The 21,656-nt window shown below is 63.3% G+C and overlaps 1 protein-coding gene across 3 annotated transcripts; it reads left to right on the top strand.

Moving 5' to 3' along the window:
- Positions 1 to 1,419: 1,419 nt before the first annotated feature.
- CHRNA4 (cholinergic receptor nicotinic alpha 4 subunit) lies at positions 1,420 to 13,511 on the top strand. Of its 3 annotated transcripts, XM_035025678.1 has the most exons (6): positions 1,420 to 1,756; positions 3,091 to 3,242; positions 4,767 to 4,811; positions 4,923 to 5,032; positions 9,017 to 10,385; positions 13,076 to 13,511. In XM_035025678.1, the coding sequence occupies exons 1-6, from the start codon at positions 1,675 to 1,677 to the stop codon at positions 13,199 to 13,201; spliced, it is 1,884 nt and encodes a 627-aa protein (XP_034881569.1). In that variant the 5' UTR covers positions 1,420 to 1,674; the 3' UTR covers positions 13,202 to 13,511. The 3 variants fall into 3 exon arrangements, with proteins under 3 accessions (XP_034881569.1, XP_034881570.1, XP_034881571.1); XM_035025679.1 differs by lacking the exon at positions 1,420 to 1,756 and having other exon boundaries at positions 3,129 to 3,197; positions 13,076 to 13,201; XM_035025680.1 differs by lacking the exons at positions 1,420 to 1,756; positions 4,767 to 4,811 and having other exon boundaries at positions 3,155 to 3,166; positions 4,926 to 5,032; positions 13,076 to 13,201.
- Positions 13,512 to 21,656: the final 8,145 nt, after the last annotated feature.

Raw genomic sequence — 21,656 nt, 5'->3', positions numbered from 1 at the left:
GATAGGGGTGTTGTGGATGACAGCTCATCGCTGCTGAGACTGGCCACTGCTCAGGGCTGAGCATTTTGAAATCTCTGTTTGTAGGCACGTGTAGGAGAGCAGACAGAGGGCTCCTGTGAGAAAAGCCCCTGGAGGTCTCAAAGCAGGTGTGTGAGGTGCGGAAGAGCTCAACCTGGAGCCAGAGTGCGGGTGGTCTGGGGAGAAGGGGCAGGAAAGGTGGGGGAGGGGAGACCAGCTGGAGGGGGCTCTAAGGAGATGGGGGCAGGGGCAGGAGAGATGGGGGAAAGGAGACCAGCTTGGAGGGCCTCTGGGGAGATAGGGAGGGGGTATGGGTTGAGAGAGATGGGGAGGGGTCGGGGCCCTTGGGACTGATGCCTGTCACCCAGGAGCATCCCCAGGGTCTGTGCGAGTGGGGAAAGAGGCAGGGGGCTCCTGACAGACATTCTGCCCCTTCAAGGGTGGGCTCTAAGCCAGGGAGCTCAGTGAAGTCTGCAGGCTCTTCTCCGCTCCCATCCCTGACCCGAAGTCTCCGTGTGGGGTTCTGGAAGCCCAGCGCGCAGGGATGGCCGTGGGTGTGTTTCTGAGCCAAGCACGCCCTCTCCTCACTGCAGACTGGGGTTGCCAGCACAAAGCGGCCACTCCCAACCCTCCTCAGAGCACCTGCTGCAGGGTCGGCAGCCACCTTGACCCACCTGGGGCAGAGGCCCTGCCAGGGCACTGAGCACGGTCGCGCCAGGCACCTCAGTTGTGGGGGACATTGTTCCAGACCAGTCCGCCGGGGCTGCTGGGCTGTTCTCCAGCCCCCCGGGGGAGACCCTCAGCCGCCGCCCCACAGCCACTGTCCACAGAGCGTGCTCCAGGCGGGAGCTAGAGGCATCAGAGCGGCTGCGCTGGGGCGGGGGCTTTAGGGTTCTCCCCCAGGAGGGCCGGCCGCGGCGCCTGGGCTCCTCTACTGGACGCTTTCCGGTCCGCGGGGGACAGGCTGATAGGGGGTGGTCTCTCCTGAACGCCTCTCTGGGGAGGAAGACGAGGGGCTAGTGATTTCTGAACTGCGGAGCGGGGCGGGGGTGATGGAGTTAACCAGGCGCGTGCGGGCCGCCGGGGGCCCCTAGGTGCGCGGCCCCCATCCAGGCAGGCGGTGGGGCGCCAGGACTGGGGACGGGGGTGGAGGTCAGTGTGTCGTGGTCCGGAAACCAGCCCGGCGCCAGGATCCCCCAGTCGCACGCAGTGACTACGGGCCCCCACCCCTGGCTCGGGCACGTCCCCAGCCCCCGGGAGGACGAGGGAAACTTTACCCAGGCGTCAGCCGAGCGCAGCCTCTGCGCCCCCTCTCAGCTGCGGTCTGCCCCCCCGCCCCCCCACCCTCCTCCCCTCACGTCCTCTCCCGCTTTCCCCCTCCTCTCCTCCCCCCTCCCCCTCTCCCTCCTCCGTCTCCTCCTCGCCGGCTGGAGGCGGGCAGGTCCGGGCGGGGCCGCGCCGCGGAGCCCACAGCCCCGAGCTCCCCTCCCGGCCGGGTCGCCGCCGCCGCGCCCCGCGGGAGGAGGGGCGGAACCAGGCCCAGTGGACGGAGCGGCCGGCGCGGCGCGGGGGCATGAAGTTGGCCGCGCGCGGGCCTGGGAGCGGGGGCGCGGCGGAGCCGGGAGCCGCCCGCGTCTAGAGCCCGCTCGGTGCGCCATGGAGCTGGGGGGCCCCGGGGCGCCGCCGCCGCCGCTGCTCCCGCCGCTGCTGATGCTGCTGGGGGCCGGCTTCCTACCCGGTAAGTTTCGGGGCGCCAGACGGCCCCCCTTCGTCCAGCTCAGGGCGGCCTTGGACCTCCCTCCAGAGCCAGAGGAGGGGAGGCTCCTGGCCGCGGGTGTGCGCAGCGGGGCGGCCGCCCAGGCTCCCCCACCCCCAGACGCAAAGGCTGTGCTGCGGTGCGGACTGAGCGGGGCAAGGAAGGAGTTAACTCTCCCGCGAATGCCGGAGAGGGGCTTGGGTGGGGGTGGGGGGCTGCTGTTTGGGGAGCTGGACCTAGAAGCTCCAACTTGGGTAGAGAGAGGCGGGGCCAGTCTCTCCGTCTTCATCCCTCCGGCCAAATTTCCCTGCAGACACCCCCCATGCCTGCTCCTGGTTTGGGGGAGCAGAGGGGTGGCTTCCGCCCTTGCCACGCCCCATCCACACCTTTTCTGCTCCCCTAAGCTCACTGGGACTGGGGAAGTCCTTGCCCCCTGTGCCCCCCGCCCCAGCCCCGGGCAGACCTTGCTATTCATGGTTTGGTGGAGGGAATTTCAGCCCCTCGGCCTCCCCAGTGAGGAGTGGGCTGTACCTTCCTGGTGCAAGGGACGAGGAAGAATAAGGCTGGGGGAGGGGGGCCTCTGGACTCAGAGTAAAGGGTCCCCGGGGGTCTAACACTGACCCTAGGGTGCTTGTGAATCCCCTCTTAACATCTGGTCTCCGACATACAGGTGAGCAGGACCGAGCTGAGTGCAGGCAGCTGGTACCCTGTTCCCCTCTGCAAATCCCCATATGATGCAGTGACCCCAGTGCAGGTGCCCAGGAGAGACAGAGAAACCCTCTGACAACAGACTGGTCAGTGGGGCTGGGCTGGATCAGAGTGGCCCCTCCTCAAGAAGCAGAGTGTGCATGTGGGGGGGTCACCCTTGACTCACAGAAGGCCATCTGTCCAGGAACCCAGGGTGCTGGAGTCGGCAGTGTCTGGTGAGAACTCAGGGCCACTGGCAGCCACAAGAAGCAGGCTGTCCGTCCCCCCATTTTGGGCCTGTCCTGGAGTCCTGTGGTTACCTTCACCTTGTGCTTTGAGGCCGGGTTTTAGCTGAAGATCCAGCCCCTCCTTCCCAGTCAGCACTTACTGTTGTCTTTGTTTGGGGTGCCGTGCAGGGCACCTGAGGGGTCTGGGGAGGCTTCCCTGAGGAAGTTACACTTTTACCCAGAGGGTAGGAGAGAAACTGAGGCCAGGAGTGGGGCAGGATGTGCAAATGTCCTGAGGTGGATGGAGCTGGAGGAAGCCAGGGCCTGGTGGGAGGTCCGAGGGGCAGCCTGGATGACTGCCATCCTCTGCCGCCGAGCTGCACCACTTTCCTGTCCCCATAGTAAGCAGCCACGTGGAGACCCGGGCCCATGCGGAGGAACGGCTGCTGAAGAAACTCTTCTCTGGCTACAACAAGTGGTCCCGGCCCGTGGCCAACATCTCGGACGTGGTTCTTGTCCACTTTGGGCTGTCCATCGCACAGCTCATTGACGTGGTAGGTGCCAAGGGTGGGGAGCGGGGAGCTCTGAGCCTCGGCTCATCACACACAGCCGCAGAGGCTCGTGCTGAGGGAGCACCCCCATCTGAGGGGAGGCCGGCCTGGCGGTGGCCACGAGCCTGGAGGGGTGGGGCGGCCACCATCGGCACTGCACGTAGGCTCTTTGTGTCGACCCTGCAGGACCCCGCAAATGTGCCATCGTGGTGGAGCCCAGAGGACAGCCACATAGGAAAACCCAAATGCCAGATTTTCAGCAGTAGGTCAGGGCCATCTACTTCGGGAGCAAAGAGCAGAAAATGCCTCTGTGGGTGGGGGTGGGGGTGGGGGAGGTGCCCAAGCTGCAAGTGGCAGGAGGAGCTTCTGTGCGCTGTAGCAGTGAGTGGGGGAGGGGCTGGCCTTGGGCTGCCCTGGCAGACCTCACCTCGGAGAGCCCCCCCCCCCCCCCCCCCCCGCCCCATCCACAGGACTGGAATGTGTGTCCCAGCAAGGCCCAGACAGGTTTGGGTGTGTTTACCTTCCTGGTTAGGACCCGAGAAGGCTGCTGGGAGGGTGCTGGGGGTCCAGCCTCCAAGTGGCTCTGGAAGGGCTGAGGCATCTGCTGGGGGGGAACTACATAGTGGGTTCACTCAGGAGCCTGGGATTACGGGCTGCAGCGTGTTGAGCAGGGGGCCTCCGGGAGCTCGGTTCGTGCACACGAGGAGGTCCCAGGCCTGCTGGGTTTGGAAGGGCCTGAGTTTCCCGCACTAGGAGGCAGCCCGCTCTGGTGGCAGAGAGGGCACTGGAGTTCATCCAACTGTGGGGGCCATGGATCTCCCCACATGCCCACCTCGCTCCCCTCCCAGGACCCCAGGCTATGTCAGCTTGTGGCGGGGGGGGGGGGGGGGGGAAGCTGCCGGTGGAGGGGTGTGACCCACACAGTGACCTTGAGACGGAACCAGCTGGGTCTCCCGATTCTACCTCCCCTGCTCCAGCCCCTTACCTATCCACCTTAGGGTCCTGGGACCCTGTTCCTAAAGGGGCAGTCTGTCCAGGGGCCAGCTTGGTGACCAAGTGGGACCTGTGCATACCGGGGTTGCCCACCTAGGAGCTGCAGATGGGCTGCCATGACCAGCCGGGAGGGCCGATGCAAGCTGGCGGGGGGCCTGCGCGGAGGCTCTCCTCCAGCAGCTTGGGAGCCCTCCGCACGTCCCACACATCTGACGTAGCTGGGGGCGGGCCGGGCACTGGCCACCCGCCACGTCAGACAATCCTTGTCCCCACTCTCCTTCTGGAGAAGTTCAGGGGCCTCGTCCCCACCTCTCTAAGTCCCCTCGGGTTGACCGTCCTGGACTTGGTTGCCTCCAGGGCTGAGGTACTCATTCCTTTCTGGGGTCACCTGCTCCCCATGTTCATCTCAGGCCTGTCTTTGTGGGTGAGGAAACTCAGGGTCAAGAGAGAGAGCGAGGGACACACACACACACAGACACACACACACGTCTGTCCCCCAGAGAGTCACAGCCGCCATTGTCCTTTGTGTCCTAGGATGAGAAGAACCAGATGATGACAACCAATGTGTGGGTGAAGCAGGTGAGTGAGTGGGGGCCCCTCCAGCCCTCGTTCCTCCCCCCACCCCCTCCCCCCCTTCCCCCTCCTCGCCCCCCTCACCGGCTGTGCTTTCCTCCTCCCGCCCTGGCCCAGGAGTGGCATGACTATAAGCTGCGCTGGGACCCCGCTGACTATGAGAACGTCACCTCCATCCGCATTCCCTCTGAGCTCATCTGGCGGCCGGACATCGTCCTCTACAATAAGTGAGCCCTGGGGAAGTCAGCGGGCGGGGGCGGCAGGCACCTGTCTCCAGGTGTGAGTGACCCAGGGGATCCAGGCATGAGCAAGAGGTACTGACCTGTGTGTGCCCGCCCCCGGCAGCCTGTGCTGAAGCCTCTGGGAGGAAGTGGAAGGTGCCAAGGAGGAGGTGGAGGGTCTGGGGGGCGGGCTGCCGGTGAGCAAAGCAGGGGACAGGGGTCCTGGGTGTAGCGTGGGTCCAGCTAGCTCCGCTCAGGCATCAGTTCCTCTCCCCGCGGGGGCAAGGGGGCCCGTATTTTCCGGATCACCCCTGGCCGGGCGGTGGTCCTTCCATGCAAGAAGCCCCCAGACTCCCGCCCCACTCCAGCCCCATTTCTGCCCGCTGCTCCTGGCCTTTGGGTGCCTCTTCACCTGGGTGCTCGGCCCCTCCCCAGCCCTGAGCAAGCAGCCTGTGGGACAGGACGCCTCGCTGAATCTGCTCACGTACACCATCATTCTGTGCCGGAAACACAGAGGTGTTTGCCAGGCATGGCCGAGGCAGAGAGTGGGATCCAAACTGTCCTTTGACAGACCCTTGCTGGGGCTCCTGAGCCCGGGGCAGCCTGACGTCCGCTTGCGTCCCCAGGTCACTGCTGGGTCATAGCTGGGCGGCTGATGCCGTCTCAGGCTCAGGCCCGAGCCGCAGCTCCCACGGAGCCACAGACAAAGCAAATGGAAGCACTGAGCTCCCTGCGGACCCCTGCCCCCCAATGGGCTCTGGTACAAAGCTCCTTCCAGGGCCCCGGGCACTGGGCCTGACCTATAAAATGTTGTTATTTGATTAAGAACGATTGGGCTCTTCTTCCAACTTAATTGATTCCGCTAATGGCAGTGGGAAGAGCTTGATGGTTTTCGGGACGCATTAGGGGATCGGCTCCGTGGGCGGGAAGGTGGTAGTGCTGCTCTTCCCGCAGGCCAGGCTCCCTGCTCTCCACAGCCAGCCCCGCTGAACCACCAGCCCGGGGTTCTCCGGCCTCCCCGGCCTTCCTGGGGTCTGCACTCAGCTCCCCAAGGCCCCCGCCCCGGGTCTCAGGGGCCGTTTGACTCAGAGAACATGGTGTCCGCGTCCTGGGACCCAGGGGAGCATCGTGCTGTGGGGACAGCTCCGCCCTCCCCAGGCGGGAGCAGCTCTGGGGCCTGTGCAGACCCCCAGGACTGCGGCCGGGAGATGGGGCTGCCACTTCAAATTCCCTCCTCTCTCCTCTTCCAGGCCCCGGGGGAGGGGTGGGCCCCCAGCCTGTCTGTGGGGCTGTGGTCGGCATAGAGGCTCTTTCTGGACGGGGCCGCGGGGTGGCTGACGCCAGCCAGGCCCGTGTGCACTTGAGTGCAGCCAGGTGACCAGCCGGGGCTACTGGGCGAGGGGAAAGGTGGGGGGCACCTTTTCAGACGGCTTTGGGAAACCCCCTGCATGGGAGGCTCTGCTGTCCACTTGGGGGCTTCTCTGTGGTGGCCCTTTGGGGAGGAGGGTCTCGCAAGGCCTCTTTCACGCAACACCACACGGATGGGGGTTCGCGGGGCCTGGGCAGGAACCTGGACGGGCCAGGAAGCCTCCTCTGCTCTGCTGGGGCTGCAGCTCCACGCAGCGAGGCCAGAGCGTGCTCAAGATCTGACCGTTGGGTCCCAGCGTCCGGAGCCCTGTGGCTTCCTGGAGGCACAATGCTGCCGGGGGTGGGACGTGGGGCCGGAACCTGCTGGCGGGTGCTTCCTCTCCCCTGCACCGGCCCCTTCACAACTGGGGGCCTCGAAGCCAGCACGGGGAGGAAGTTGGACCCCACCCGGCTGCCTTCTGAGATCCTCTACCTCCTCGAGAAGCGGGCTGGTGGAAGTGAGATGCTGCACCACGGGAACCACGTCTGCCCGCAGGTCCAGACCCCACGTCCTGAGGGGGACGCCCTCCTGGGAGGGTCTCCGGGATCTGAGCCAGGTCTGCACTGGGCAAGGACACAGTAGGCCCCCAGGCTGGGGGCGTGGGGTGGAGGGGTGCACAGCCATGAGGGTCTGCGGGCTGTGCACCAGGAGAAGACTCGGATCTTGTCTGTGGGTACCAAGACCCCGAGGCCTGGGTGCACATTCCTAGTCCTGGGCTGCTTTCAGTGAACTTCTGGAACATTCCCTTCCTGGGGATCAGGGCTCCCCGGGCTCACGCCGCTGACTGGAGCCTCTAATCTCCCTGCAGAATGTTTGCTGAGCCATGTTTGTGCATTTGCTTTATGCCTCAGAGGTACAAGGCTTTGGGTTTCGGAGCGAGTTTGCTGAGGGAGGACAGTCCACCTCATCCCGCCCCAGAGAGAGCCTCAGTCCCACGCTGGAGTCCAGGCTGTGTGTCCCGCATGCAAAGCCCCTGTCGCTCTTCCTGTGGATGCATCTGTGGGTCTCCACCGACCGCTGACCTAGACGTCAGCCCAGAAGGGTTCCTGGAGGTCATAGGATCGGATTGGCAGCAACTGAGACCGTCGGGGCGTCTGAGCTCGATGTCTGGGGGCTTTTAGGCCGTGGTGGGTGTGGGCGGGCACGGACGGCCGAGCTCTGAGCCCTTGGTGGGGCACCTGACTCACGTCCACAGCCTGTGCTGGCAGGTTGTGCTGTGGCCCCCCCGCAGTGTCAAGGCAGCATGGCGCCCACGGGTGCTGTCCTGGGGGTCCATGGGGCCGTGGGGAGGTTCCCCGTCAGCGCTTCAGAGCCAAGCCACGGGGCCAGCCCCTGCCTCCATCTGTTCATGGTCAGAGTGGACAGCCCAGTCCGGGGGGAAACTGAGGCCAGGAGAGCGGTATGCACGCAGCTCAGGTTGCACCTGCTGGGGACCCTAACCTGTGTCCAGGGGCTTCCAGCTGAGGGGCAGAGCAGGGCCGAGTCCAGGAGCCGATGAGGGCTCGGGGTGGGGCCTGTTAGCAGCTGTCCCTGGCTCCTCACTCCACAAGGCACCAGGGTGGCACGCCAACTGTGCGCGTCCTTGTGGAGACACTGAGGCGGACATTGCTGTCTGCGAAGCCCAGGCCCAGGGACAGCAGTTCCCCGTCTGCCACCCACCCGGCCACGGACAGGCGCCAACACCCCTGAGGCTGAGGACAAGGCAGGAGGGCGGATGGCCAGGGGTGGGCCTGTCCCCTCCTGCTCAGGCAGCCCAGGGTCCTCACCTGTGCAAGAAAGGGGGTCCTCACCTGTAAGTCGTGGGGATAATGGAGAGAAGGGTGCTCAGTGGTGTTGCATGCTCGGCCTGTGGCAGGAGACAGTGGCTAGGCAGGCCCCCACCCCAAGTTTGGCCCGTCCCCCAGGGTGACCTGCAGGGGACTCGGCTCTGTCCCAAGAGCCACTTTCATGTCCGTGTCCTCGTCCATAGGGCGCAGATGGCCAGGTGTGCAGTGATGGGTCCCAGGAGGGGCTGCTCGGCCCCCAACCCCCCTGGATGCAAATCTGCATGGGAGACGGGTGGGAGTTGAGACCTTCCATCCCCTCTGCCGTAGGCCCAGGGGCAGGAGAGCATGGGGCTCTGTTCTCCAGAGTCAGGCCCCACTTGCCCTTACACCGCGGACAGGAGCTCCCTGACCTCGGGCCCTTGCAGGGACATGACCCCCGCCCCCAGGCTGCCCGCTCGTTCCCAGCACAGACAGTTGGCAGCTCCAGGACAGAGACGGACCGGGTGCCACCTCACCCGGGTGCTAGCAGGTGTAGGACCCCAGTCCCTGCTCTACCCGCCAAGTGATCGCCACTGTCACCAACAAGCTTGTGTGTCAGGCATGACGGGGCCGCTTAGATGTCCTCCAAGCCACGTGTCCCCCCTAGGGTAGGGGCGATAAGCTGAGGCAAATGAGGGAAGTGCCCGGGGCCGCCAGCCTACACCTAGCCCGGTCCCTGACCGGGTCCCCTCCCTTTCTTCGCTCACCTGTAAAGCCAGACGTGTGAGAGCCAGGCTGCGGTTCTGGTGGGTCTCACGCCCCTCTCTTCCTGCACAGCGCGGACGGGGACTTTGCAGTCACCCACCTGACCAAGGCCCACCTCTTCCATGACGGGCGGGTCCAGTGGACACCTCCCGCCATCTACAAGAGCTCCTGCAGCATCGACGTCACCTTCTTCCCCTTCGACCAGCAGAACTGCACCATGAAGTTCGGGTCCTGGACGTACGACAAGGCCAAGATCGACCTGGTGAGCATGCACAGTCGTGTGGACCAGCTGGACCTGTGGGAGAGCGGCGAGTGGGTCATCGTGGACGCTGTGGGCACCTACAACACCCGCAAATACGAGTGCTGTGCCGAGGTCTACCCGGACATCACCTACGCCTTCGTCATCCGGCGCCTGCCCCTCTTCTACACCATCAACCTCATCATCCCCTGCCTGCTCATCTCCTGCCTCACGGTGCTGGTCTTCTACCTGCCGTCTGAGTGCGGCGAGAAGATCACGCTCTGCATCTCTGTGTTGCTCTCGCTCACCGTCTTCCTGCTACTCATCACGGAGATCATCCCCTCCACCTCCCTGGTCATCCCGCTCATCGGCGAGTACCTGCTCTTCACCATGATCTTCGTCACGCTGTCCATCGTCATCACGGTCTTCGTGCTCAATGTGCACCACCGCTCCCCGCGCACACACACCATGCCCGCCTGGGTGCGCCGGGTCTTCCTGGATGTGGTGCCCCGCTTGCTCTTCATGAAGCGGCCGTCTGTGGTCAAGGGCAACTGCAGGCGGCTCATCGAGTCCGTGCATAAGATGGCCAGCGCCCCCGGCTTCTGGCCCGAGCCTGAGGGGGAGCCCAGCTTCGTGGGCGGAGCCCAGAGCCGGGGCCCATCGCGCTCCCCGTCCTTCTGCAGCCCCCCGGACGAGCCAGCCAAGCCCCAGCCAGCCTGCGAGTCACCCTCGGACCAGGTCCCTGCGTTGCCGCCCTCAGAGGCTGAGAACGGGAGCCCCTGCCCCTCGCCTGACCCCCGCCACCCACCCGCCAGCACCCGGGCCCCAGGGCTCACCAAAGCCCGGTCTCTGAGCGTCCAGCACATGTCCAGCCCTGCCGAAGCCGTGGAAGACGGTGTTCGATGCCGGTCTCGGAGCATCCAGTACTGTGTTCCCCAAGATGATGCCGCCTCCCCGGCTGGGGGCCCCGTGGCCGGCCCCCCCGCCTTTCTGAAGGCCGGCTCCGCCGAGCCCCTGCCGCCAGACCAGCCCTCTCCGTGTAGATGCAGGTGCGAGAAGGAGCCGTCCCCAAATGCCGTGTTCAAACCCCGGGGCACCAAAGTGCCCCCCCCGCACCTGCCCCTGTCTCCAGCCCTGACGCGGGCGATCGAAGGTGTCCAGTACATCGCAGACCATCTGAAGGCCGAGGACACAGACTTCTCGGTGAGTTTCTGCCTGTGGCCAGACAGGCTCTGTCTGCTTCCCTTTCCTCTCTGGAGGAGGGTGTGGCCGGTGAAAAGTCCCCAAACCCGGGCCCAGACCCGGGCTACTAAGTTCTGGGGTGCGTGCAGCCCAGCCCTCACCCTGTCCTGCTCTCTCTTCCCCGAGCGTCTGATTCTGGCAGGCGGTCCCTGGGGTGGCTAGTGAGAGTGTACTGTGGGGGTGTCCTCTGTGTCGTCCAGGACACGGGGAGCCCGCAGGCTGCAGGGCGGCCTTGCCCGGGAAGTCTGGGCACTGTTGCTGGCCACCGGGAATGTCCCCTCAGGGGCCAGGAGTGGGTCTCTGGGGAGGGACGGGGGGTGGACAGGTAGCAAGAGGGGCTGAAAGGAGGCCTAATGGGGAGGGGTGGACGGGGGTCTGGGGCACAGTCCTGCCTCTCTGGCCAGCACCCTGTGTGTCAAGCTGGGGAGAAGGAGTTGTGGGTATAGGGGCAGTAACGCTGGCCCAGCCGCAGGGACCTGGGGACCCAGGGACCCAGGGAGCTGGTCCTCCTGTGGGGGCTCCTCACTCACCAGCAGGGATCAGAGGAGCCCAGACAGTGTCCCCAGTCCCTCTGCTGAGTGTCAGCCCCGAGGACGGAGACAGGACGCTCCTGTTGTTCCCAGGTCCTGGAGGAGAGGTGACCAGACGAGCCCAGGCCCCCAGCTGGTGGGCAGTGGGCCGGGGACTGGCCAGCTCTGCTGACCCCCCACCAGGAAGGGAACGTTCCTCTTTCCTTCTGCTGATATTTGTCCACTGGTCATGGGGTCGCGCCGGGGGCCAGGGGTCCCAGCCTTGGCTGACACTCAGGACCCCACAGAGCCGGGAGAGAGGGCGGGTGTCTACACGGGTCCAGACTGGTGGGGAGCCCTCAGGTCAGAGCACGGGCAGAAGTGAGGGGGCCGCCCACCCTGCTCAGTCCGCGGGGCCGTCACTTGGGGGCAGCCTGGGCACGGCAGCCCAGGGAGCGCAGGGTCACGGCCCCTGATTGTGTGTGGGACACACACGGGGACCACCTGCCCCACGGCTGAGCGAGCCCTGGACCCACGCAGCACACCCCTGGGAGTGGACACCCTGCGGAATCTCAAGAGGCTGTGAAGCCATTCTGGAGGTTTCCGGAATGTTCTGCCTGGGAGAACCTGCTTCTGGGGACCCCATTCTGCTGCCAGCTCTTGAAATAGCAGGCCGCCTCCTGACTCGACGTGCAGGCTGAGCGCCGCTGAGGAGTGACTAACGCCTGTAGAAGTGTGAGCAGAATCCTGAGGGGCTCCGGCGGCCGTGCGCACCTGTCCGGCCGGGGCCCAGCCCGGCATTTGTCTGCGTAGCACGACGGGCCGCCGTGACCTGGTTCCAGCTTCAGAGCGACGCCAGGCTCTGGGGAGTGAGGCTGCCTTGACGTGGATGGACCTCGGGTGCTCTGGGCAGCTTTGTCCACGAGGCCTTTCATCCTCAGGATGGGGGACGCGCCCAGCGGGGATCAAAGACAAAGTGGAGGATGAGGCCATGGGCTGTTTCTCAACCTTCCTGGAACAGAGGGTCCTGGAGGGACTTTTTATTTATAAGTGACCTTGTTTGCTGTCCAGTTTCGGTCTGGTTTAAAACCATCAGGGTGTCTCTGATTACTTGAGAAATCAGAGCAGAAAATGGCAGCAGAGAGCCCTCCGTACCCATGACACCCCCAAATGGGAGGGCTGAGCCTGCCCCCTGCCTCCGCCGTCCTGCCCTCAGTGCCTGGCTGGCCTGAGGCGGGGGCCGCCTCCTTTCCCGTCCCTCAGGCACCGATGGGCTGCCCACCCAGGACGTGCTTGTGGCCACGGCCTCCATCCGCCTTGTGGAGCCTCTGCCCTGGGGGAGGCTGAGGACTGGGATCGGGAGCCAGGACTGCGGAGCGGCCGGCCTGGGTTGGGATCTGGGATGCATGACCATGGCCGCCCCCAGCCACCCGGTGCCGCGGGTCCCCATCTGCACATGGACGGTTCCACCGCCTTTCTTCAGGTGGATGACCACAGGGGACGTGGCCCACCGCCCGCCCTCCGGCCGCGGCGTGCCGGACCCCTCCTCAAGCCAGGGCCTCTCCCTCACCCCCGCCGAGGGGCCCTGTTCTCCCGGGCAGTTCCGCCCCACTTGGAGCTAGCCCACAGTGCCCAGGTCTGTGTCTACCTTGAGGGGCTTCAGGGACGGAGCTAAGAGAGCCTGCTGACCCAGGAGGGCAGCTGACCCGTGAGCACTGTCCCTGGAGCAGGGTGGGTAGGTGCAGAGGGCAGCTGGGCTTCAACCGTCACTCTCTGGATGCCGACCACCGTGGGGCCCCCAGCAGGATGCTCCTGGCCCTGAATAGCCAAGGTGTGGGCGTCCCGTCTGAGCCTCACTGTCCCCATCTGCACAATGGGGGTGCACTGGATGGCGTCCATGGTGCTCTGCCAGTGAGAACAGATGTCCCCATGAAGCAGCCTAGACCCCCGTATCTCCAAGGGCCCTCCCTGTCTCCCCCTCCCTGGCGCTTGGGCTCCCTGCCAGCCTCCCGTGGTTACCTTGGTGTCAAGGAGGGGACACAGAGAACCTGCCTCAGGAAGCATCAGGTTCTAGAAGGTATTTGTGGCCTGGAGGCCCGAGGGCGGCGGGCTGGGAGTGACCGTGTGTGTCTGTGTTTGCAGGTGAAGGAGGATTGGAAGTACGTGGCCATGGTCATCGACCGCATCTTCCTCTGGGTGTTCATCATCGTCTGCCTGCTGGGCACCGCGGGCCTCTTCCTCCCGCCCTGGCTGGCCGGCATGATCTAGCGGGAAGGGGCCAGGCACCTGCAGGACACCCGCGGCGTCTATGGGCCGCTCGCCGGGGCTCTGTGCCTGGCCGTCCAAGGGACTCCTGCTTTCTGTGGGGTCACGTCATTTGCTAAATCGTCCCCCCATTTTCTGTCGACTGCAAGACGGCCTTGGGAAAGACCACTGCCCCCGGGGGGGCCGGTGTGGCTCAGCCCTGCTGAGACCTGCCGGGGGGCGGCCGGGCTGGAAAGGACAGCGGGTAAACGCCTGTTCTTGTATGGAGGGCGGGGTCACTGCCCACATCTTATTAAAGTTTATCTGGAGCATGGTGACACATTGGCTTCCTGCCCCGGACGCGCGTCTGACCGCTCAGCATGCAGCCCAGCGTGTCCCCCTGTCTGAGGGCCACGACCTCGGCCCCCCAGCCGCACACGCCCCTCGTCCCTGGGAGATCCTGGAGGCATCCTCAGGCGGGCTCTCTTGGACCCCACAGAGGCCGGGCAGCAGACTCTCAGATCTCATTTGCCAGGGGTGGGTCCAAGCAGGGATTTTCTTGTTTCGTTTTATTCTGGGTAAATTAGTGTCAGTGACGGTCTTGTGCCTGAGGGGCTTTGGGGAATGGTGTTGGGCCTGGGCCTGCTTGAAGGGGATGCATGCCCCACGGCGAGGGCACCCTTTGCCCCCAAGAGTCCGACGTCTGGCTTCCTGTGGTCCTGGGAAGTCCTGGGCAAGCATTTGCAGGGGCCTAGTGATGCGGCCAGAGTCCTGCTGGTCACCAGTAGTTTGTGAGGGCCCTGGAGCAGTGTCCAGACCAGGGGCTCCGGGCCCTTGTCCAGGCTCTCCCCGACCTGTGGGTCCCCCTCTATGCACAGCCCCTTGGGACACCTCTCTAAAGCACAGACGTGGTAGCCACGGTGAGGGGCCCCTGAGAAATGGCATGGGGGGGGACCAGCACAGCCGAGGAGACCTGAGGGCGCCGGCCTGGGGTACCTGGTCATCCTCCGCAAGGCGGCCCCAACAGTATCCCTGTGCCCCTGGGGGTGGCATGGGGGCGGGCAGGTGCTGCCCCCGGGCTCTCCCTGATTCTTTGGAGTCCTTAGGCCCCGAGTGCCAGGGAAGGGGGGGTAAGGACGATATTCATAGAGGACAAGGCCCAGGAGGCTAAGGAATCTGGGCCCCCTATCGATGGCCAAAATCCCACCTGCCCTGACCCCCTTACTTCAGGGGTGCCGCACGGCAGGTGGGAGCTGGCCCTGGAGCCCACCTCCCTGCCTGCGAGGTGCCCGGGTCAGGAGAGGGGCGCGGATGGTGACCAAGCATCTGATGGGCCTTGTTGCTGCCAGGACCGACCGCTGGTCCCCCTCGGCAGCGACGCTGGGTGCACGAGAACCAGGGCGGCAGCCGCACCCTCGCCCTCCCCTGGGACATCTGTGACACTGGACCCCAACTGGGGCCCGGCCGGTCCTCGCATCCAGGAGAGGGATGCAGAGACCCCAGTGTCTAAGTCCGGGCATTCTCGCTGCTCCAGCCCCCAGGGCCCCGCTGTGACCTGCACCGGCCTCCCCGGGGGCCATCTGGGGCGGCCATCCCCACCTGGCGCGGGAGGCACCAGGCCCCCGCGGCGGGGCCGGACGCGGATTTCAGATGTAAGCGCCTCAGTCCTGACGTAAGCGGGTCCAGATGCACCGTGGCGGCGCGGAGGGTCCCTGGCGCTGGGCCGAGCGTGGATGTTCTTTTCTGGGTCGGGAGAGACCACGGGGCTATGGCACGGAGACTCTAGCCTGTCCCTTTCTTGTTTTCAGTTTTTGTTGTGCTTTTTTAAGACTCAAACACCACGTCAGAAAATCCACACGCGAAAACTCAGCGCCGTGTTCCCATCACACCAGACGAGCCACCATCGCTGTCTTGTCGTATTTGCCTCAGGGTTTTGTTTTTTCCATCGAGGCAACGTTTCCTTGTGACAAAGTGCGTGATCGTCCGCACTTCAGTGAGTCTGATGGATGAGACACCAGGGACCCAGGACCCTGTTGCGCACAAGGGACGCTGCGGTCCCTGGAAAGCCCACCCGGCCCGTTCTGGCGGAAAGGGGGAGGCCTGCGGTGTGGGGCCCTCCCACCACCCTCCAGCCAGGGCGGCATCACCGAGACCCATCGTGGTCTTGGCTCCGCCCGTGAACTTGTAACAGTAGCTGCCGAGCGGCTTCATAAACGAGAGCAGGCTGGCTTCTGGGTCACCTTCCACAGTCTTTGCTCCCAGTCCCCGGGGCCCTGGCTCAGCGGCCGTGAGCGCTGTGCGGTCTTTGTGTGGAGCATATTCTCGTTTCCCGTTGTGTTAACCGTGTTTTTACGATCAGCATCTTGTGATGTCAGCACATCTTCGGGGCCTTACAGGCCTGGGGAGGGACAGCCCCCAGGGCAGCGGGGTCCCAAGAGTGACCGGCATCTGCCTAGAGTGCGCCAGGCGTGTGCCCCCCGTCCCGCCTGTGGCCGGGCCCCACCACCTGCGTGCCCGGCTCTCCCGCTCCCCGAGCCACTATCCCCTGCCTCACTCACCCGCGGCCAGGTGCTGGGGCGGCCCCGCGCTCCCAACAGCCGGTCCTGAGCCATCTGCCCCACCCTGCCTTGGAAGTCCCAGTAAGGCCGTGGCCTGGGCCTTCCCCTCACCCTGCCTTGTGGCCCTGGGGGGCCCAGCGTGGAAATGAAGTCATAGATCCTCCTGTCAACGTCATGGGCCTCTCCATGGCCTCACCTCGTCACCTGTATGGGTGGAGACGGGCACGGAGGGCTGTCGTCATGCTGCTCGGGCACGGGAGCTGGCCAGCGCTCGGGTTCCCGAACCCACCGCGCACCTCTGCTTTCCCTCCACAAGTGTGTTCAGGTCCGGCTGTTCCCCACCCTCAGCAACCCCCAGGCCAGCAGGCCACGGCCCGCGGAGTTCTGCCTGCACGTGGCCACGCCGGCCACGGCCCACGGCGGCAGGCCTGGTGCTTCCATGGAGACCTCGTGGCCCACAAAGCAGGAGCTGCTTCCCGCCTGAGCCCTCACAGGACAGGTTCGTGATCCCGGTGTGCATTTCTACCGCAGTAACCGCTTACCTGGACGATGGTCCCGGGCTCCGGTCCTTCTAGTCTAGAGTTTTCCCTTCCAGTCCGAATAAAAACGCCAAGTTGGGGGGCACCGCACGACACCGGGATGATGGCGGGGGCCCCTCCTCGACATCCTGCTGGCGCGTCTGGACATCTGCCTGCCTCGTGGGCGCACCGACCAAGGCCATAGCTTGACCGGCTTTCCCTCAGACCGGCCGCGCCGCAGCCCCGCCCCCGGCCATCCGCCGGTCTCGCCCGCTCTTGGATTTCGCAGAGAGGGGAGCACACGCTGGTGCGAGCACCAGCCTTTCCTCAGCTGTGTCCACGCTCCGTCCATTTGCTACACGCAGCCCCGGGCAGTGGGCTCTGGCCGTTCCGCAGGATTCCGTGGCAGCCACAGCAGCCTTCATCGACCCACCCCCTGCCGCTGGGCGCCTGGGCTGTCTCCAGTTTGAGGCTGTTAGGCGTAATCCCGCTGTGAACATCTCGGGGCACGTTTTGGTGCATCCGTGCACTTCTGTCGGTCGTACTGCCAGCAGCGATTGCTCCGGGGTGGGACGTGCGTGCCCGCGCTGTATGAACTGCGGCCGACGGCTCGCGGTTGCGTCCCTTTGCGCCCCGCCCCCGCCGCACTGAGGCTTCTCGTCTGCGCCGGTCCCGCGAGGACACAGCCGCGTCTCACCCTCACTGAGCTGTCACCGGCACTTCTGCAGCTCGGTAGCGAGGCCGGGTTCTTACCATATGCTCCTCGCCTGCTGCGTACATCGTGCTCTTGTCCTTTAGCCAGCTTCCCAGGGCTCAGTGTGGGCTTCTGATTCAGTCCCACTGCAGACGGTTTGATTTTACATTCGTGACGCTTTGGGGCCCAGCGTGTGGTTGATCGCAGCCCACGTTCCACATACGCTTGACAGGGAGGTGCGGCTTGCCGTGGGGAATGTTCTAGAAATGCCGGCCAGGTCAGGTCAGGGGAGAGGTCTGGCTGGGCGCTGCAGACGGCTGGCCTGTCTACTTTCCGTCCCGATTCCTGAGCGGCTGTGGGTGTCACCGAGGACCACTGTGGCTTTGTCGGCTTCTGCTCTCTGTCACGTCTGGGGCCACTGTCCTCCTGCCGAACGGGCCCGTTTACCCTTACGTAACTCCCCCCTTTGTCTCGGGCGGTGTTCTGGGTTTCGAAGTCTACCTTTCCTGACAACTACATAGCCCTTCAGCTTCCTTTTGGGGGTGTTTCCACCTTTAACCACTAACCTGACTCATATCAGTGTTTACGACGTGGACGACATGTGGATACCACCCAGGTCAATAGACGGAGCATTTCCATCACCCCAGGTCACCCCTCTGCTCCCCAGGGAACCACCGCCCCAACCGCCACCGCTAGAGAGGCTTCACGTGCTCTAGAACCTCGTGGAAATGGAAGACACTCCTTTGCGGATGGCCGTTCCTCCACAGTTTGTACGAGATCGCTCGTGTCCACGAATGCACCGCCATGTCTTTATTCACTGACGGACATTGGGGACGTTCCTGGTTGGCGCTGTGATGGATGATGCTGCTTCACACACTCACACACGAGTCTCTGTGTGGACGTGTTTTCATTTCTTTGGGGCAAATACCTAGAATTTCGGGGCCGCAGGAGACTGGTGCTTCTGTCTTCGTAAGGAGCTGAGAAACTGCCCGGCCGTGCACCCCACACCCCTGCAGCCACCCTCAGCGACCCCTGGGTGTGGGTCACGCGGCAGCGGTGACGAGCCGTCCAGGGCAGCCCGCACTTCGGTTCACTTCCCTGAAGACCCGCGGCATTGAGCGCCATGCTGGGGGCTCCCTGGCCAACCGTGTGTCTCGCTCAGTGAAGGGTTGAAATATTTTCTCATTACATACCGCTTTCTTCCAACGAGTTGTTAGTATTTCTTCCCATCTGTGACTATGTTTTTCATTTTCTTAACGGTGTGTTGAAGAAAAGCTTTTAATTTCGATGAGGTGCGATTTATTACTGTTCCCTTCTATGGTTATTGCTTATGGATCCTTTCTAAGAGATCTGCTTATCCTGAGGTTGTATGTACGTATGTATTTCCTTCCAGAAAGTTTGGTTTTAGCTTTTATGTTTCAGTTTACTTTTTTGAAGATTTTATTTATTTGCGAGAGGGAGGGAGAGTGAGCATGAGAGAGAGAGAGCAAGAGAGAGAGACACAAGCATGAAGGAGAGGCAGAGGGAGAAGCAGGCTTCCCGTGGAGCAGGGAGCCCGAAGCGGGACTCGATCCTGGGACCTGAGATCATGACCTGAGCTGAAGGCAGACGCTTCACTGACTGAGCCCCCCAGGTGCCCCTATGTTTCAGTTTATAACATTTTTCAAATTAGTTTTTGTGCATGGTGTGAGATGAGGGTGGGGGTCAATGCCTTTGCCTCAAACCTCCAGTTGTCTCTGCACCATTTGTAGAAAACTCCATCCTTCCGCATCGAAATGCCGAGCACAGCTGCCTCTCACCTTCTCTTGGCCTTGGTGGTTCTTGGTCCAATCCTGGCTCCTCTGTCCCGGCTAGAAACAGAAAGCTGGGTCTTGCCTTTCCACGCAATTTGGAGAGCTCATCTTTTGACGAGTTAAACTCACTTACATTTACTGTAATTTCTGCTACATTGGGATATGTTTAAGCTGTTTCTCTTTTCTGTTTACATGTTCTGTCCCCTCCCATAAAAGAAAGCTTGACCTAGTTGGCTAATCTTGAAGGTTTTACGTTCTAATTTTTTCCTCCTGGTGGCTGCTCCCAACTTAAGACCAAGGTTTGCATGTTTTAAGAATTTAATAAATTGATATCATGCCGCCCACTGCCAAATAAAGCAAGCGCTTTGGTTGCCTTCAGGAACCTGCCCTCCCACACACCAGCCACCGTGGAAGGATCTAGAATTGTAGTGATTTGTCCGTGTGGAGGGCTTCATTATTCAGTCAGTAGCAAATTTCATTGCCTTTCAGTGACTGTAGGGTTTCCTGTGTATTGGGTCTAATTTCTGGTTATTCTCCCCTTTCTGCAGAAGCCCCCCAGCTGGATTGCCAAAGAGAATCTTGTTTCCCCTTCTGAGATTTGTGGACTCAGAATATGTTTTTACCACATTGACTTCAGTGATAATTCCACTGGGTGTAAAATTTGAGTACTTTTTCTTCAACACTTCGGGTCATTATGCTCCTGTCTTCTAACACAGAGCTGACTCCTAAGGAATATTTCTATTATCTTTGTTCGTGTTTTGCATTAAAGAATCTAAGGGTGTATTTTTTTTTTTTTTTTTGAGAGGGGAGGGAAGGGTCAGAGGGAGAAGGAGAGGACCCTGCGATCCCAGGACTCTGGGATCATGACCTGAGCCAAAGGCAGACGCTTAATGACTGAGCCACCCAGGCGCCCTTTCTCTAATTTTAAAAACAAAGTATTTCAACACTCTGCAGTCCTCATTCACTCACCGCCCCTTTCCTCTTGGACCCCCGCCATGTGGATGTCGACACTCACATTCTCTCTTTTTCATCCCGTTTTGAGCCCCGGGGAGACGTCTTCTGGCTGGTCCTGTAACTGCCCCGCCTGCCTTACTCTTGCTTCTCCTTTTGTGTCCTCCACGCTGGGCTGCCGATGGTCTTTTCTTCATTCTTGTTAATCCTGGCTTCGTGTCGTTGCTGTGCATCCTTCCCTCTCTGACGCTGTTGTGATTTTTAGGTCAGTGGCGGACGGGACATGCGTCCATGCTGGTCTGGTGGAGGCTGTCTGCCCAGGTCAGGCTCTGCTCCCCTGAAGCCTTGCTTTCCCGTTGCACTGTCTCCCAGACCGGTGGTGGCTGCCTGTGGACGCGGGTGCGGCGGGTGTACGTTCGGGCACACACGTGTGTACGTGTCTGCGAGTGCGTGCGTGGGGATGTGAGTGTGTGCAGAGGGTTTGGGTGCTGCTGTGGCCTCACGTGGACACGTGCCGTCAGCCACGGGCTGAGGTCGGGAGGGCAGGCGGCAGGCTTGCTGTCTCTCCAGCCCGCCGAGCCGGGTCGGAGGTGGCAGGCGGGGCCGTGGCAGATTGGGGCGGGCAGGGCGGGGAGCCAATGCCCAGTCCTGCTGGGCTCTCATGCTGGATGGCAACTCCCTCCCCTGCCTCCCCAACCGAACCATCCAGGGCGGGCGCCTCCCGTCTGCCCCCGCCGACGGTGCCCCCCGGGCCGAGCCTGGCCTGCCTTCACACCCAGAGAACCAGCCCCGAGGCATCCCCTCACTCTGAGACAGCGGCCCCCACACTTCTGTCCCCGTGAGCCCCGGACTCGTCACCTCCTCTGCCCTTGGCTGCCAGGGGGCACCTGGAACCTGCTCGCCCACCCCAGACTGCTCACCCCAGGGCTCAGCCTCTGCCAGCAGCCCGCCCCGAGCTCCACCTGCCCTCACCACCTCCGTCTCAGAGGACAACGGACGAGGTCCCTGAGGTCTTACCCACAGATCGTGCAAAGCAGACACCAGGTCCCATCAGTCCCCTGCTCAGAAGCCCCGGTGGCCTGCTCCTAAGTCCAAGTCCAGACCCCATACCCCCGTGCTGCCCGAGGTCTGGTGGGGCTGACCCTGCCCCTGGCCCTAGGCTCAGCTTTCTCTGTCCTCGCCGCTCCAGCTTCTGCAGCCTCCCGCCGTCTCTGGGCGGTGCTGTGGTCCTGGCCTCCCGCGAGCGGTGGCCCTGCTACAGCCTTCTCCTGCCTGCCACGCCCCTCTTTGTTTCTGTCTCTGCTCAAATGTCACCTCGGAAGGCTTTGTTGGCCTCCGCATCTAAAGGAGGCCCACCCCAAATTCCTCCTAGTCTGGAACATGATGTGGTGTCGACAGACCATAGCAGATGCGGCCCCAGACCCGCAGCTGGTGAGGTTTCTAGGTGAGTGAGTGTGGGGCACGGCCAGGGGCTGGTTACAGCACCAGCTGCGCTGTCCAGGCTGCTGGGCGGGAGCAGGGGGGGCCCTGGCAGTGACAAGGCAGGGGGCCGGCCAGTCAGGGTCCCCACAGGGCCCAAGCACGTGGGAGGGGAGCCGGACGTTATGACATTAGAGAGGGGGCTGCTACTAGGGAGGTGGGGAGCCCCCTGAGACTGGCCAAACCCAACGCCTGGCTGGGCCCAGGAGGTCAGTGTTTGAGGAGGTGCTGGGCACCGCGTTCAAAGCACCCCCCCCACCGGTAGCTCAGAGTGCAGCTGAGAAACCGCGTCCTGGGCACAGAGTCACGCGGTAACAGGGTGACGGCGGGGTGGGGGTCCTCGAAGCCATGGGAGGATGGTAGCTTCTCTCTGAGGGCCAGGGGTGGGGAGCCTTGGACTCCACTTGGCAGGGATGGACTCTGGGCCCTGGGGACACCCCTCCCTGTAGTGAGCAACCCCCTGCCTTGGTGAGCATGCTGCAGTTT

Source organism: Mirounga leonina, unplaced genomic scaffold (genome assembly GCF_011800145.1).
Source record: "Mirounga leonina isolate KUSES-001 unplaced genomic scaffold, KU_Mleo_1.0 Mir_195, whole genome shotgun sequence".
Taxonomy (NCBI): Eukaryota; Metazoa; Chordata; class Mammalia; order Carnivora; family Phocidae; genus Mirounga; species Mirounga leonina.
The sequence above is the reverse complement of the archived record's forward strand: the minus strand, read 5'-3'. Positions and strand labels throughout refer to the sequence as shown.